The sequence below is a fragment of the Bombyx mandarina genome, chromosome 23 (genome assembly GCF_030267445.1).
Source record: "Bombyx mandarina strain Sakado chromosome 23, ASM3026744v2".
NCBI classification, from domain to species: Eukaryota; Metazoa; Arthropoda; class Insecta; order Lepidoptera; family Bombycidae; genus Bombyx; species Bombyx mandarina.
Genome location: NC_143229.1, coordinates 2,145,789 through 2,162,549, shown reverse-complemented (window position 1 = coordinate 2,162,549; position 16,761 = coordinate 2,145,789). Strand labels below are relative to the sequence as shown.

General features: G+C 35.2%; 3 protein-coding genes across 4 annotated transcripts; 1 reads left to right on the top strand and 2 right to left on the bottom strand.

The window, feature by feature from the left end:
- Positions 1–584: 584 nt before the first annotated feature.
- Positions 585–2,788, bottom strand: LOC114246970 (cytochrome c oxidase assembly factor 5). The gene is made up of 3 exons (XM_028179743.2): positions 2,575–2,788; positions 2,268–2,363; positions 585–2,102 (listed from the first exon to the last, which is right to left on the bottom strand). The coding sequence occupies exons 1-3, from the start codon at positions 2,680–2,682 to the stop codon at positions 2,061–2,063; spliced, it is 246 nt and encodes an 81-aa protein (XP_028035544.2). The 5' UTR covers positions 2,683–2,788; the 3' UTR covers positions 585–2,060.
- A 1,333-nt stretch (positions 2,789–4,121) lies between these two features.
- On the top strand, positions 4,122–6,636 carry CysRS-m (cysteine--tRNA ligase-like protein, mitochondrial). The gene has a single exon (XM_028179711.2). The coding sequence runs from the start codon at positions 4,210–4,212 to the stop codon at positions 5,743–5,745; it is 1,536 nt and encodes a 511-aa protein (XP_028035512.2). The 5' UTR covers positions 4,122–4,209; the 3' UTR covers positions 5,746–6,636.
- Positions 6,301–15,135, bottom strand: LOC114246946 (transmembrane protein 39A). 2 transcript variants are annotated; one of them, XM_028179710.2, is made up of 8 exons: positions 14,762–15,135; positions 14,236–14,517; positions 12,995–13,134; positions 11,807–11,905; positions 10,719–10,941; positions 9,360–9,513; positions 8,910–9,058; positions 6,301–8,002 (listed from the first exon to the last, which is right to left on the bottom strand). In XM_028179710.2, exons 1-8 carry the CDS (start codon positions 15,005–15,007, stop codon positions 7,754–7,756), a joined length of 1,542 nt encoding a protein of 513 aa, XP_028035511.2. In that variant the 5' UTR covers positions 15,008–15,135; the 3' UTR covers positions 6,301–7,753. The 2 variants fall into 2 exon arrangements, with proteins under 2 accessions (XP_028035511.2, XP_028035510.2); XM_028179709.2 differs by having other exon boundaries at positions 8,910–9,061; positions 14,762–15,131.
- Between the last annotated feature and the right edge of the window lie 1,626 nt (positions 15,136–16,761).

Sequence of the window (16,761 nt, the reverse complement as noted above, 5' to 3'; positions counted from 1 at the left end):
CACTGTACATGAAAGTTACTCATAGTATACGGAGAAAAGGCACGTGGTATTTTTTCTGGGTCAGGAGGAAATCGCCGGACTTTCGCCCTCCACTGGGGGTGGCGGGCGGGACATGTCGGATTCGAACCGACTAAAAACCTCCTGTCGCTCAACAACCCACCTCCGAACCTCGCATGAGACAGAACTCATGAAAAGGCAAAGGGGGGAAAGTAAAGTGTTTAGTGCGGAGCACAACTCTCCCATCATCCTTCCCTTTGGGACGCCGGACCGTCGGTCGTCGGCGCCACGACCACCAGCCCTCTCAGTCGGCAGGCTATCCGAAGCCCACCTAGATGGCTCCGGTTTGAATGGGTTATCCCACGGAATACTCCCTCGGGTCAGCACCAGCGTGGGTAGCCCTTCAATAGTATGTGTATTCTATGGATCAGCCGGTTAGATAAACATTCAATACAACCATCAATCCAAATTTATACTTCCAAATTATATGCATAAAATTATTACAAATGATATAAACAAATAATTGACTGTTGCATTATTTACTCATTTTTAAAGTGAATTAAACAGTGGTAATAAAATCCAAAAAGTTTTCGTAACTATATATTTAACAATGTACCTAGTACATACTTTTCAACATCGTATTTTTGTTAATACACATTACTACTGTCACGATTTTACTATTGAAGACTTAGCTTTAGAATTTTTTGCTTAAAAAAAAATACTGTTTATAGGCAAACCACGATTTCTCTCAACACAATTTCAATAATCCAATAGTTAGTCTACTACAGTACTTTTCTAACAGAATTATTTATTCATGTATTATAATTATATAATTTAGAATTTCTTTATACATAATGACATATTGAACAATTTAGCTTTGAAGTTAAAGGTATAGTTTAATTAATACCTGCAGGTTAAAACAGGTTATGTTCACATTAAATGGAATAAATTTTCTACCTTTAAATTGTAAAAAGTATTACATAATGTACATACATAAAGATAAAGGTTTATCATGGGTTAGATACATAGCACAAAAAAGGTTAAACTAAGAATTCATTACTTACTGGGTCCTGGGTAGAAACAATCTATACTATTATTATAAAGAAAAAAGATTTCTTTGTTTGTTTGTATTGAATAGGCTTCGAAACTACTGAACCGATTTGAAAAATTCTTTCACTGTTTGGAAGCTACACTATTCCCGAGTGACATAGGCTATAATCTTTTTTGAAAAAAATTAGGGATCCTTACTAAAACTCCAATATTATAATTCAAGGTGTAAAAAAATTACCTAAAATATTCTTTACATCGCGTGCCCTGCGAAAACTATTGATAACAGAATAAAATAATGTACTACGGCTTTATAGAACAAATTATTATTTGCAAAAAGTGTCGCGACAGCATATGTTTATTATAGTTATGTGGCAATATGTGTTCTTTTGTTTAAAAAATAAAACAACGTTAAATATCATTGATTTTTGTTAAAGACCCAAGCGGAGCCGGAGCGGGCCGCTTGTAAACTATATACTGATTTTAAACTCCTAATTGAGAAACTACTTTAATGCTTTTAAAATCTATAATAATGCTTATTATAACTGGAGGCATAGTACAGATCAGGCAGGTATTGTCTTACCATTAGAACTTATTATAAAACCATGTCACAGTTCAGTAAATTAGAGTCATAAAATTTATTGGTTCAGTTTACAAGTGAAACAATTCAGTAGAAATGTATGAAAATACCCAGGAATTTTATTTTGCCTTAAATACTGATAACTTTTTATTTATATGGCCTAGTAGTTAGTTATAGTTTTTCTTTGACCCTAAAATATCTCTAGTCCAGAAAATCCTGGTATTCAGTTTTATGGAATATTACATGACTAATACACATTTAACTACACTATAAAGAATTGAAAATATTATATAGTAAACTGCATTGAAGGGAATGACTTACAACTAAAAAAAGACCAGTTTTAAGTACCTATTACTCTGCATTATTTTGTATTTAAATCTTCAATAGGTAATTTCATGAACTAAACACTTCACAAAATTGTTTAAAATAATATATTTTAATATCCTTTATGACCTCGAAACCTTCTTCTTGTGTCTAGCTGAAAATATACAAATATATATTTAAATTTACTTATCCTTCGCATATAAAACTACCAAAGGGTCTTAATTTTTATTTACTTTTTTTAAGTCATATGCTATTTTGTCTGTATACTCAGGTTATTCTTACATCATTTCAAAGCCAAAGTCTTATATTTAGTACTTACTAAAGATCGTTTACACTCAAAGAAGCTTTGTCTCAATTGTAAGCATTCTTCAGGCACTAAGCCATCTTTTAAACATTCCCTTGGTGTCTTTTTGTCCTGAAATGAAATTTACCCATTATAAATATTATAAGGAACAACATAGGCAGTGATTTTAAAAATTAATCCTATAAATGTAATAAATACCTTAGGCTTGACAATTTTGATGTGTTGAATGGATTAAAAAAAATTAACTGAATTATTAAATATATAAATATTTAAGTGTATCTAATAAAAATATATGCCGTTTTTATGATACACTAAAACTAACCTTTTTGCAACAATCACTTTTTAATAAACATGACTTTAAATCTGCACGTATACCGGCACATGGCGACTGATCTACTAAGCCTATCTCGTCAGGAGCAAAACTAACCATTATTTAGCAATGGTAAACAAACTCGTAAATTAAAACCGTAACGTAATAATTTGCAATTTCTATGATTACGACCAATAAATCCAATAAACTTCACGGACTTTTTTTCGAATTATTTGAGCGGCTTGGAATCTATTCTTTTAAGCCAAATCTTCATGTTGTGTTTGATAGAAGTGAGCGTTAAAACGCCTGTGCGTATACTATGGCAATGTTATTCTCTGCAACGTAGACATACTTTTTCATTATTTTGTATTTATCTCTACTGAGTTTCCCTCGGCTTTCGCTCGTCGTAGACATAATCAAAACTATTTTTACAGCTTAGTCCGTGACCAAAACAATTATTAAGTATTCGAAACTGCTTAAATAAAATGCTGACAATAAAAACGCGAGATTAAACCATAAAGTAGTTTTCATTGTAACTATCTATCTTTTATTAACGACAACGCACTGGTAAAAGTAACGCTACTAAATATTTGAAGTCTGATTATAATATTATTCATTACGTTTCATAATGTATGTTCCACTGAACCATAAATAATATTTGCATTTGACTGTCGGAAAATGAAACAATAACACTAGATATTATGGCTTCTTTTGTTCTCGCATGAAGTCCATTGAATTCATTAACTTCATTTCAGTAACCTTCCACCGTTTTATTAAGAGGCTACTTGATTTCGTCAAAGTCGTCGTGACCTAAAGGATAAGACGTCCGGTGCACCAGTGTTCGAATGCCGCAACCGGGTACCAATTTTTCTAATGAAATACGTACTTAACAATTGTTCACGATCGACATCCACGGTGAAGGAATAACATCGTGTATATAAAAAATATCAAACCCGCAAAATTATAATTTTCGTAATTACTGGTGGTATAATCTTGTGTCGTGAAGCAGTGGCCGTTTTCCAATTACAGCACAAGAGCGCATTATACGGCATAATGCTCAATTAAGCTTCAGCATAATTCGGCATTGTGCGTCACTGAGTCGCGTTAGGCTCTGTAATTAACCATTACTTAATGGTAGTTTTCCAATTACGGAGCATAATGCGACTCAGTGACGCACAATGCCGAATTATGCTGAAGCTTAGTTGAGCATTACGCCGCATAATGCGCTCTTGTGCTGTAATTGGAAAACGGCCAGTAATGCGTTTCGGCTTGAAGGGTGGGGCAGCCGTTGTAACTATACTGAGACCGTAGAACTTACATCTCAAGGTGGGTGGCACATTTACGTTGTAAATGTCTATGGGTTCCACTTAACCACTTAACACCAGGTGGACGGTGAGCTCATCCAGTCATCTAAGCAAAAAAAATATCATCTCGTCTCACACCTATGGTCTAGCTCCAGGATTAGGTCTTTTCTCAGACACATAACTTAAAAAACAGACATTTACGTTTTAACGAATTGGGCAGTTCTCCCTTTGCCTATCTAATAAACCAATCAACCAAAAAACGTTCTTATCAATTATACAATTTATTTGAAACAACATTTAGTATCAGCAAGTTCGAACTGCCTGAAATGTATCATTAATAAAAATGAAGGTTTTTAATTTAACTTTTGTCCGGTCATTGACTCACGTGTGTAGCTTAAAACCTTATAAAGATACAAAATGGCTTATGCCGAATGGAAACCCTACAGGTATATACGTTTATAATTGTATTGCGAACCAACGGGTGCCAGTTATTTTAAATGATCCTCACATCGCTACCTGGTATTCCTGTGGCCCCACGGTATACGAATCTGCTCACATAGGTCACGCCAGCTGCTATGTGAAACTCGATATCATACAGAGAATTCTCAAATCGTTCTTCAATATAAAAATCGTCTCCGCCATGGGTATTACGGATATAGACGACAAAATCATTAAGAAAGGCCTCGAAAGTAAAACACACTTCACAAATATTGCTAAACAATATGAGCATGAATTCTGGCTTGATATGGCATCATTGAATGTAGCAAAGCCACTCATCATAACGAGGGTATCGGAACACATTAATAGTATTGAGAAATTCGTACAGAGACTTATTGATAACGACATGGCTTATGTAAGTAAAAACGGTTCAGTATATTTTGATACCGATAAATTCTCAAACTATGGCAAATTACAAAAAATGCAAGACAGTGGTGAACCATCAGATGATGAAAAAAGAAATAAAATGGACTTTGCTCTTTGGAAAAGTCACAAGCCCAAGGAACCCTATTGGGATACCCCCTGGGGTAAAGGCAGACCTGGCTGGCATATAGAATGTTCTGCAATGGTCAGCAAAGTATTTGGATCACAATTAGACATCCATGCTGGAGGAGTAGATCTACAATTTCCTCATCATGAGAATGAAGAGGCACAATCATGTGCATACCACAATATACGACAGTGGGCTAACTATTGGATTCATGTTGGTCATTTAAATGTTATTGGTGATACAAAAATGTCCAAATCACTACAAAACACTATTTCAATACCTGACTTATTGAAATCATATAATGCAGATACATTCAGAATGGCCTGTTTGTTAACAAACTACAGGTATTCTATGGAATTCAGTACTCAGCTTATGGAAACCGCTGAAAGTGTTTTAAATAAATTTAAGTTTTTCATAACAGATGCTACTATTTATATAAATAACAATGCAACATCGGTTAGTGCCGTTTACTCAGATCACATATTAAAAAACCTACAGAAAACAGAGGAGGCCAATTTTGAAGCTTTGAAAGTAGATTTTGATACAGCAACTTGCATAAATGATTTGTTAACCTTACTTTCGGACACAAACAAAATTATAAAATCAGATCCGTGTGAATATTGTCCTGTCCCAGTGACATTGATAGTTGAATACATAGTTGATATTCTTACAAAATTTGGATTGAAACTTCAAGAGAGTGAGGACACTGTTTTATCAAACGCAATGATAAATACTATAGTTGAATTTAGACATTCTGTACGATTGAATGCAATTTCTAGCAAAAACTATGAGCTATTGAGCGCATGTGATATTGTCCGTGATAAAATGAAATCAATGAAAGTCCAAATCAATGATAGTCATAAGACTCCATCTTGGGTTGTAACCAAATAGTGCAACTGATGTATGTATGCTTTACCAAAATAAGGTGTATATAGTAAATTAGTAGATCATATAACATAATGTAAGCACACATTTTCATAGTTTTGTTTCATGTGTAATAATAATAAAATGTCATTTTCAATTAATTGGTATCCCAGTGAATCTGATAAGTGGAAGATCTGGACTTACTGAGCAGTGACTGAACTGGATGGTTGTCTTCAGCATTCATGCTGGTTTGTTTTTCGAAAAACATTCAAACAGAATTAACATTTCTGAAAATCAAAAGTTATAACTCTAATTAGATTCTGTATCTGCAGATTCAAGTAAAACCCAGATTAATAAAATATTTTCTTTCTAATTATTAAAAGAAAATATTTTATGTATAATATTATGAATGTAAACCAATCATTGTTACACTACTGAATGAAAGCATTCAGTATGTCTTATTATATTATCATATGAATGACTGAGAATTATTGACTAAAGTGTGAGCTATGAGACTAGTGGCTCAAGGGTGAATTTTGTAGGGATTGTTACATTGTATCAATAAATAATAAAACAACATAATACACTCATTCATTTATTTTAAAACTTACATCAAGTCCATTGACTAGACTATGAAATAATGAGATTTTCAAGGTTCAAGTACATAGTCTCCTTACAAATAATACATAACATAATATGGCAAGTTATCCATGTAGATTGCTTGTGTATTCTGATTGTTTTTTTATTTCAAACTGCCACTTTCAGAAATCATTATGCAACTCGATGTTTATATATCCTTTACCAATATTGTTAAAATTAATCATAAGTTGATACTAAAAAATTGCAGTCTTTGAAATGGTCAAAATGTTATTCATATGTGTAGATTGTGGTTCTCAGTAAAATAAAATATTAATTTTATCATTGCATTTAAAATACTTCTCTTCATCACTATTATCATTACACTATGATACGCTAAGCAAATTTATTTCAATGTGGTTTTATCAAAAACATGGTGCACCATCTCTGACCATCACAGCTTGACCATCTCTGAAATGTCCTTTTTATATTATATACAGTTTTCCCATTAAGTTATAGTTTCTTTGTCTTTGGTCAAATTATTTTTGTCCTAAATTTATTTATTTATTTGTTTTGGTTCTACACAAACTTATGTATTTATGTCAGTCAGTCTTCAAATCTTCATGTGTTTTATTAGAATTAAAGATGCACCTTTTATTAAACATTAAATTTTAATATTTCCTGTGATGTATTTTCTCTAATATATACTGATATAACTTGGTGCTTAGAAAATAGAGTTAACTAGAAGCTCACTATTACATACAGTCTTAAATAAAAAAATATGATGGTTCAACAGTTTCTGCCATTACAATCAGGGCTAAACGTTCCTTTATGGTCCGTCAATTTGGAAGTTCACAATTTTTTTGTAGATAAAACCCATAAATAGAAAGCTTTCTGAAAAATTTCAAGTTGCGTAAACTCACGATTTACGAGATATATTTTTTTAAAGTTTCCACGACCCAAAAATCGATGGACCATGTAGCAAAACCACAATCAGTTTAGATTCACTAATGTGAACGTGTCAAATAATTCACTTGTATCTAATTTTAATGTTGATTACAATAAACATGTACCCAAAACAAAATGTTTGGAAATGCACACAAGAAAAACGTTAAATGAAATTAATTATTGAAACTACATCAATGAGACGACTCAATCGGATCATATTTTTGGACGGCCAGACACTGCCATTACTTCCGGCTTTTTACACAAAATAAATAAAGTTATTTTAATAAAAAAAAAACATAATAATGTGATTGTTTACTGCACAATTTGAAATTATTTTTATACACATTATTTTTTCTATTTTCTGAGCAATTTTATATTTATATGACGTGTGCAAAGTTTTGCCACCTGTCAAAATAATTTCAGTGTGACGTGGTTAGTGGTAAAAGACATTTAAACATCCATCAAGTTCTCAAATTTTGTGCGCAATCAAAAAATGTAGTATTTATGATTACTAATTAGAAATCGATATTGTATTATTTTTGTCCTGTATTATATTTTCAGCTCTATACACTTTCCAAGCGACTAAATAATCTCGAACCATCTTGAATAGTGAATAGTAATTGATGAAAAGTAATATCACTATCGATAAAAAGTTATGCCACGGTATCGAACTGAATAACAAACATAGTTGTAAGACGATTAATGACAAATGCAGACTCAACAGCAGACATAGTAGCTTCGAAGGGTTTATGAAGACGCTCTGTACGGAAAAAAATATAAATTTCATTTAACAAAATAATATAAAATTAACTAAACTCTTTAACTAGATGCAAATAGGCTCTAGTTCTAGTGCAGAAAGTATAATGTGCGCATAGGAAATTGAAAATATTATCATACATTAGATACGTCACTTATTCAGTATTTCTAACCAAGAAAAGGTTTATCTTCTCCTGTTGTAATAAAATTTTGCATTTTAGTTACAAATTATAAATAAATTGTTTTAATTTAGATATTGTCAAAATGTATCAATAGACCAAACAGTATAAAACTGGAGCACATGAAGCAGTGACTTGGCTATGCCCCTGGCATTGCTGACATCCATGAGCGACGGTAACCACTTATCATCAGGTGGATCCTACGCTTGATTAATTACAAAGATAAAAAAAATCAAACACATTCGTATATTGATAGAATGATACTTAATCACGACTCAACAGCCCACTGAGTTTCTCGCCGGATCATCTCAGTGGGTCGCATTTCCGATCCGGTGGTAGATCATGCGAAGCACTGCTCTTGCTAGGGCCAGTGTTAGCAACACTTTTGGTTTGAGCTCCGTGAGCTCACCTACACGCTAGAATAACGCTGATATAGCCTCTCAAGGCTATAGGCCTATCTATTGGTGGTAGGACCTCTTGTGAGTCCGCACGGATAGGTACCACCGCCCTGCCTATTTCTGGTGTGAAGCAGTAATGCGTTTCAGTTTGAAGGGTGGGGCAGCCGTTGTAACTAACTATACTGAGACCTCAGCACTTATATCTCAAGGTAGGTGGCGCATTTACGTTGTAGATGCCTATGGGCTCCAGTAACCACTTAACACCAGGTGGGCTGTGAGCTCGTCCATCCATCTAAGCAATAAAAAATAAAAAATAAAAACGGGCTATACGTACGTGAAACCGTATGTGCTCCGGGCAGCCGGGTCGCGCGGCCACCGTGGGCGAGCCGGCCGCGTACCCCGCGCCGCCGCAGCGCACCCGCGCCCCCGCGCTCCACAGCCTGTCCTCCGACCACTCCGGGATCTCGCCGCTCACGTCCGTAGCTGCTGTCGAAACACGAACTTCATTTACGACATTTAATTTTGATGTAATGATTTTAATACGCTTTTATTAGCTTCAGACGTATGTATGTTAGTATGTAATAGAATCTTTGAACATGATTTTGATCCCCTTGAAAACGTCAGACTAACTCGAAATTTGGTACCTATACTTATAAAGGACCGATAACAATTCAATACTAAAAAAAAAAGGGAAAAAAATATTGAGGATGAGACATATGGTTGAAGTTTACATTGTGTAATACGGCGGCTATACACCTCCCCCCCAGCCCCCTGCAAGTCTTACGTAGAGGGTCCCAGCGGCCGAGGTGCAGGGCGGCTCGATGCGGCACGTCGCAGAAGGCGGAGCCGAGCAGCTGGCTCACGTAGCGACCGAACAGTCCTCCCAACACAAACGCGATCTGCTGCGACGCCCCATACACCTCGTAGTACAGGTAGGGCTGGGAACAAGGTTCATCTCGGTAATGCATGTGCGTTTTGTACGGCAACGGGTGAAATAGGTCTTTGAAGAAAATATATGTCGGAGACTGTCATTACTTTGGTAGCTAAGCGAAACGCAGCACGATTCCCGAGAGATGGTAGCACGATTGCGGTATCGTCGGAACTCTGACTCTGCTACCTACGACAGAGCCTAGCCGATGGAGGCGCGTAGACGCCATCACACTTATCAACCAGCCTTCTTGAAGAGCGGTGCCTCCATTCTAAGAACTGTCATACATTTCGTCTGATAAACTCGATCACCCTATTCGCCCCTATGATGTCTTACGATGGTGTTAATAATTGTGGCTTCTCCGACATATATGATTTCATTTGTATTAGCTCGCGTTCCTAGATGCGCGATGCATGCCGATGTTGCAAAAAAATATAATTGGAATAATTAATATCTGTAGGGCACGTTGCCATCATGAAAGGACTTTTTTCGGAACGCCACAAGCGAATGTTTAGTTAATTTAGTGTTTAGGTTTAACATCTGTTTAGTGTTTGTGAGATTGTACAAATGTGGGAAAATCAAGCAAAGTCACTGGACGTAGATTCTCGGGTTCTTCAAAAAAGTCTCAGAAAATAATCACCATTTTACTGAGCCTTTTTTAAAATTAATTAATAGTTAAATATATCTTTGTGTAAGATGCACATGAGTGATGACTGTATTTTTTTTAATGCTTAGATGGGTGGACGAGCTCACAGCCCTCCTGGTGTTAAGTGGTTACTGGAGCCCATAGACATCTACAACTTAAATGCGCCACCCACCTTGAGATATAACTTCTAAGGTCTCAGTATAGTTACAACGGCTGCCCCACCCTTCAAACCGAAACGCATTACTGCTTCACGGCAGAAATAGGCGGGGTGATGGTACCCACCCGCGCGGACTCACAACAGTTCCCACCACCAGTAATTACGCAAATTATAATTTTGCGGGTTTGATTTTTATTATACGATGTTATTCCTTCACCGTGGAAGTCAATTGTGAACATTTGTTAAGTACGTATTTCATTAGAAAAATTGGTACCCGCCTGCGGGATTCGAACACCGGTGCATCGCTCGACACGAATGCACCGGACGTCTTATCCTTTAGGCCACGACAACTCCGAACTCACAAAAGGTCCTACCACTAGTCCTGTATCAGCCCTGCTCAAGTTCCACTCACCTGCGCAAAACAGCAAGGTATGAAGCTGGAGTAATAAGCCCCGGACACCGAATTGAAGAGTATTTTCTTGACTCTCATATTGAAGTCGTGCCTGAGCACCTCCACTTCGGCCCTGACCTGCCCCGGGTCGTGCGTGCAGCAGTGCAGCGGCGGAGCCTCAGAGTTGTTCAGCTCCAAGAACGGTGATGATTGGAAGCCGAACAGGAGCACGTATACTACTGCTCTGTGGGAAAATGGGAGTTGTTATTTTATTAACACGCCCTTATCTCGCGAGGCTTTAGACAGCGCTACCTCTACGCCGCTCAGAATTTGAAAAATAAATAATAGTTATAAAAAAACTAAGAAAATACGCTTTTATAGAAAGTCGTCGTGGCCTAACGGATAAAGACGTCCGGTGCGAATTCGTGTTGAGCGATGCACCGGTGTTCGAATCTCAGGCCGGTACCAATTTTCTAATGAAATACGTACTCAACAAATGTTCACGATTTACTTCCACGGTGTAATAAAATCGTATTAACATCGTGTAATAAAAATTAAGCCCGCCAAAATTTTAATTTGCGTAATTACTGGTCGTAGGACCTCTTGTGAGTCTGCGCGAGTGGGTACCACCACCCTGCCTATTTCTGCCGTGAAGCAGTAATGCGTTTCGGTTTGAAGGGTGGGGCAGCCGTTGTAACTACTTGAGTAGAACTCGTGTCTCAAGGTGGGTGGCAGCATTTACATTGTAGATGTCTATGGGCTCCGGTAACCACTCAACACCAGGTGGGCTGTGAGCTCGTCCACCCATATACTCAATAAAAAAAATTAAAACAAGGCCCGGCCCGCACCCCCTTAAGGAACGTAAGGAGTTGACGGATAATTGAAAAAAATCACAGTGAAAATCACTGTTGATACCGAAATCACTACCATGGTCATTTAAGAAAGTTATAAAAAAACAACATCCATTCTCTTCGGTTCATCATAAACAACTCAATCACAATTCGACCCAAAAATATTCTATAAACAATTTTATTGTCAAAAAAATAGGAAATTCGAAAGAGATATTAACATTTGACAATTATTAATTCAAATGTCTCTGTGACACTCACGGATAACACAAGTAGAATATCTTGAGAAGTGGATATTTAAGCATGATGAAGTACGTGCACCAGGCAAGGGCTCCTAATATCACTCCAAGGATGAACATTCTGAAAAAAGGACACATAATCTTTGTGATCATTGTGACATAACAAAAAAAATCATCCAGCACTGTAAGTACAAGTGTTTTTAGTGAAACTTTGACCGAGTAGGACAGCCGTATTACAATTATATGGAGACTCTCTTGTGTCAAGGTGAACGAAGGTTTCTTATAATAATAACTATGCACATTTACTAAGCACTTAACATCAGATGGACAATGAGATCTACTCATCTGTAGTATTTATTGAAATTTACAAATATCTATTGTATTCCAATTTTGAATTAATTTTAGAAAATAGTTTATAGTGGGTGACAGTACTAGCCAGAAGAACAAAGTCAAAGAAAACTCTTTAGATTTATGTCAACCTAGTACTTTAAGATATTTAGATTCAGATCAGATTCAGTAGTTTAAAAGAGATTCAGCTAATTGAAAACAATCATCAACATCAAGCATTGCTGTGCTCCGATAAGATTATAGATTAAATTTTTTATTCGTTTTGTTCTAGAAGAGTAACTCTGAGCTGTTTGAGCTGACACTAGAAGCACTCCACTCAGAGAAAACATCTAGCACCGTCGTTTGAAGTCGTCGTGGCCTAACGGATAAGACGTCCGGCGCATTCGTGTTGAGCGATGCACCGGTGTTCGAATCTCAGGCGGGTATCAATTTTTCTAATGAAATACGTACTCATCAAATGTTCATGATTGACTTCCACAGTGAAGGAATAACATCGTGTAATAAAAATGTAACCCGCAAAATTATAAATTGCGTAATTACTGGGGTAGGACCTCTTGTGAGTCCACGCAGGTGGGTACCACCACCCCACCTATTTCTGCCGTGAAGCAGTAATGCGTTCCGGTTTGAAGGATGGGGCAGCCGTTGTAACTATACTTGAGACCTTAGAACTTATATATCAAGGTGGGTGGCGCATTTACGTTGTGGATGTCTATGGGCTCCAGTAACCACTTAAAACCAGGTGGGCTGTGAGCTTGTCCACCCATTAAAGCTATAAAAAATAAATAAATGAAAGTTAGATAAATAGAGCATAGCACACCATAGCCTGATGTTGAATAGATACTATTAGTAACTGCAGATTTACCTTGCAGCCACCACAGCCTGTGGCATTAATTTCGGTGGCAGCATCATCCTCAAAACGACCAAGCTAATGCTCAACAATAATCTTCTGAATAGTAAAGTAATTATAAAAGCTACCAAATGTGGGTCGATCAGGTAGAAATTCTGTAAAAAATTATAAAAAATTAAAAGTTTTTTTATAGTTTTGTTTAGAATTTGAGTACATAAGATTGTCACACAATGTAGGGTTTTTGACCTATGTCAAAGATCTGCAATCACTTGTTAGAAAGGGAGCCAAAATTGATATTTTAAATCAATACAATGCTCGTATAACTTAACAAGTCATCAGTGAACAAGCTGATTTATTATTCCACTTTATGGTACTTAGCAATTGTTAATTCAGTTAATTCTTTATTAATTCTCCTAATAAGTAAGCTTTATTGCTTATTGAATTAAGAATTTTTATGAACATTATTGCATTCAAGTCATGAGTAGTATTTAATGATATAGTCAGTATGAAATAGTCACATGGGCAGAACTTAGACAGGGAGATATGCAAAGAGTATTCAGCGGTAGGTAGCAGCTTGACTCTGCCACTGGTGTTGTTGACATTAATTTTAAGATTCTAGTCACGTTATGATTGTCAGTTTGGGGTATGAATTTGAATAATTCAATGCACAGACTGCATAATTTATATAAAATTATGTTTACCTACAGGACAAAGTGACTGTTGTTTGTTACAAATTCAATCATAATTTTTATAAAACATTCTTTAACTCTCTAATTCTACATAATTCATTCATTAAATCTAAGGTGAATTATATTTATATACATACATTGAAGTACATCTTAATCTCTTCAGGGACTTTGGCAGATATGGTATCCTTTTTTAACTGTTCATATATATAATTCTACGCTAAATGACGACACTTGTGGGCATATCTTTTTTTTAAATGAATAGCCACTATTTTTGTTCGTTTTTTTAACTTATAGGATTATTTTCATTCTAAAATGAACAAATTAAAAAAAATTCAATTTACATTTTTTTTACTATGAAAAATTCTTCCCTGAAGATGTTAATATATAATAATAGCATTATTTTGAAAATAATGTTACTACGGTTCCTAATTTGTGTATTTTAACAATGTCTTCCAAACCAGCATTTCTTCAAAGCTGGTAATGCTATTAGTAAATACTTAGCGAAAATCTCAATAGTTAACTGGGTTCCACTAATTTAAAATGAAACAAATAGAGGTGTACACTCACCATAGCCTGGTTTGTGTATGAATTTGGTAGCCACCAAGTGGTCCTATACAGGTTCAAAAACTGTAGTCCTGTTGCTGCCAGTGTGAACATAAACATCAGTACTTCAAATAGTAACGGTCCATCTTGGGGTATATGTGGGAATGGAATGTGTTTCGGTGGTATGGGTCCTTCAGCTAGCTTGATATCTGCTAGTGTTACTGTTGGCGCTGTATTTGGAGTTACCCTAGTTTGACGGCCAACACGTTTCCCCCCACTTACATCATCCTCAACTGGGTATGTACACTGTAAATTATAAACACACTATTAACATCTTTAAGAACATTTCCATAGCCATTCAATTTAATGTAAAATTGTGTTTACAAATTTATGGAAAACTCACAACAATTTTGTTATATTTAATTTGTTAATATCAAAGGTTGAAACGTCACTTGTTTTTTAATCAGTTTAATCAATTACAAATCGATAAACTATCTATTTATAGAATCATAAGCCAGTATCCTACATGAAAAAGAGAATCCACATTTACCTTCTTATTATTCGTCCCTGTGGCCTTTTTCGCTCCAGGGTGAACCATTTTACAAGCGATAGGAGGCAAAGGTCTCTTAATGAGCGGGTCTTTAATAATTTTCCGCCGTCTTGAGACGGCTGTTGATGAAGTATTGCTAACTTGAGAATTTGCCCAGCGTCTAGCTAAAAGTATAGTCAGACAGCCGACAATTGCTGGTAAGAAGAACACGACAAAAGGGCCACTTTCATTTTCCGTACAACTCATCACTCACATGTTAAAACTTTTGAATAGTTTCACAATAAATAATTTTCTGAATGTTCTACACAATAAACACCAACACGACGATATGTGTAATGCGAATCTCTCAATCACAAACTCAAAAAATGACAGCAACAACGTCATTTGTTTGTTTTGGCCACTGTTTAGGCGAACACAGCATAGCCTATAGAGCCGGCTTGTAACTGTAAATGGCTGTAGCTATAGATATTTTTTTTGTAATTAGTTCGTAATCTTAATTATTTTATTTTAAGCTTTACCCTCTTAACCAAAAACGTTTATTTTTACTAGACAGTATACCTTCATGCAACTAACTAAAAAAAATCAAGCGCATCGGTTTCCTATATTGTACAAAGTTAAGATTTAGATTTAAAATGAAACGGAATAATAAAAATCTCAGTAATATGTAATTTTAATTTTAAACCATGTCTACATGTAATTTTAAACCATGTATACTAATTGGATTCCATTGCATTATAGATGCTGAATAATAATAAATGATACTGCTACCTTTATACATGAATATTGACTATTTTTTTGGTATTATATTCTTTTTTACATCTGATAAATAAATATACTATGGCAGATAAGAAAAGTGAATAATTAAATTCCTCGACATGTCCTTTTCAGTAGTTATAAACTCCAAATTGACAAATTAAAACAATTCTCAAAAGATCACTCTTCAAGCTCTCCTAAAAAATAAAATATTGACAGAGTTTCGTCTTTGTATTTAACTCGAACAAAGCGCACTATAATTTTTAGATTATGTTGGTTTCATAAATCCATAAACTTAGCTGGCAAGACATACCTGTTGAATTTGATGATACATTTCATTGTAAGAAAATGAACTAATACACATACATTGTGATATATTTATTCAAAAATAACCATTTGATGAGAGGCATTTTACTTTTTAGAATAAACTTAATGAAAATTGAGACATAAAATATATAAAAAAAAATTACAGGCCACAAAATCTGAAAAAATAAAGAAAATTGAGGACTTTTTGGCGAAACTGCGAGGAGCGAAGTTGTGTGAATTGTTTTCTTTAATTTGGGGTTTATTTGGGTTTAAATGAGTACTACTCGTAATGGTAATTCATTATCTGTTTATTATCTCTTGCACAAATGTGGGAAAATGAAACAAGCCGCTGGAGTCTGGACATAGCTACATGGGATCTTCCAAGAAGTTCATTGAAAAAGTCTCAGTAAATAATCACCTTTTTATTGAGATTATATTTTATGCAATATCATCTTGTTTCCATTTATTTCACCCCAATTAATTAAAGTCTCAGATTAATTAATTTTATTTTATTTCGCTCCATATCATTTTTCATAAAACAAAATGTACAAAAGATTAGGTTGTATGGATTGATACTTTTGCCTGTCCTTTTGGTAAAATGGAACTACTTAAGAAAATTGACAGCTGTCACCAGCGTGACCAGATTTAGTAGATATCTACTTTTTGGTGGATTTTGAGGTACTGGCAACAGAATTTAGTATGTAAAAATTATTTGGTATATTTTAGTAGAATTCACGCTTTTCAGTTATTCTCGTACTTTTTGACATTTTGTACAAATTCGGGGTATTCCTCCTTTCATCGAATGTATTGTAACTATTTAATTTTCATTCTTTTCGTTACCATTCGTGCCGTGAGCATAGTGTGCTGGACTATTGGGAATTCCTTCATTGAGAATTTTTATAATCGAGCTTAAAATTAAACATAAATATACACAAGGGTAT

Excerpts from the sequence above, each read along its gene's own strand:
- LOC114246970 (XM_028179743.2), bottom strand. The coding sequence starts at position 2,682 with ATGGTTAGTTTTGCTCCTGACGAGATAGGCTTAGTAGATCAGTCGCCA. Across the intron at positions 2,364-2,574 it reads AAAGTGATTGTTGCAAAAAG|GACAAAAAGACACCAAGGGA; the intron begins GTTAGTTTTAGT and ends ATTTCATTTCAG. Across the intron at positions 2,103-2,267 it reads TTGAGTGTAAACGATCTTTA|CTAGACACAAGAAGAAGGTT; the intron begins GTAAGTACTAAA and ends GTATATTTTCAG.
- CysRS-m (XM_028179711.2), top strand. The coding sequence starts at position 4,210 with ATGAAGGTTTTTAATTTAACTTTTGTCCGGTCATTGACTCACGTGTGT.
- LOC114246946 (XM_028179709.2), bottom strand. The coding sequence starts at position 15,007 with ATGAGTTGTACGGAAAATGAAAGTGGCCCTTTTGTCGTGTTCTTCTTA. Across the intron at positions 10,942-11,806 it reads ATATTCTACTTGTGTTATCC|AGCAGTAGTATACGTGCTCC; the intron begins GTGAGTGTCACA and ends ATTTTCCCACAG. Across the intron at positions 8,003-8,909 it reads CGGAGCACATACGGTTTCAC|AGCGTCTTCATAAACCCTTC; the intron begins GTACGTATAGCC and ends TTTTCCGTACAG.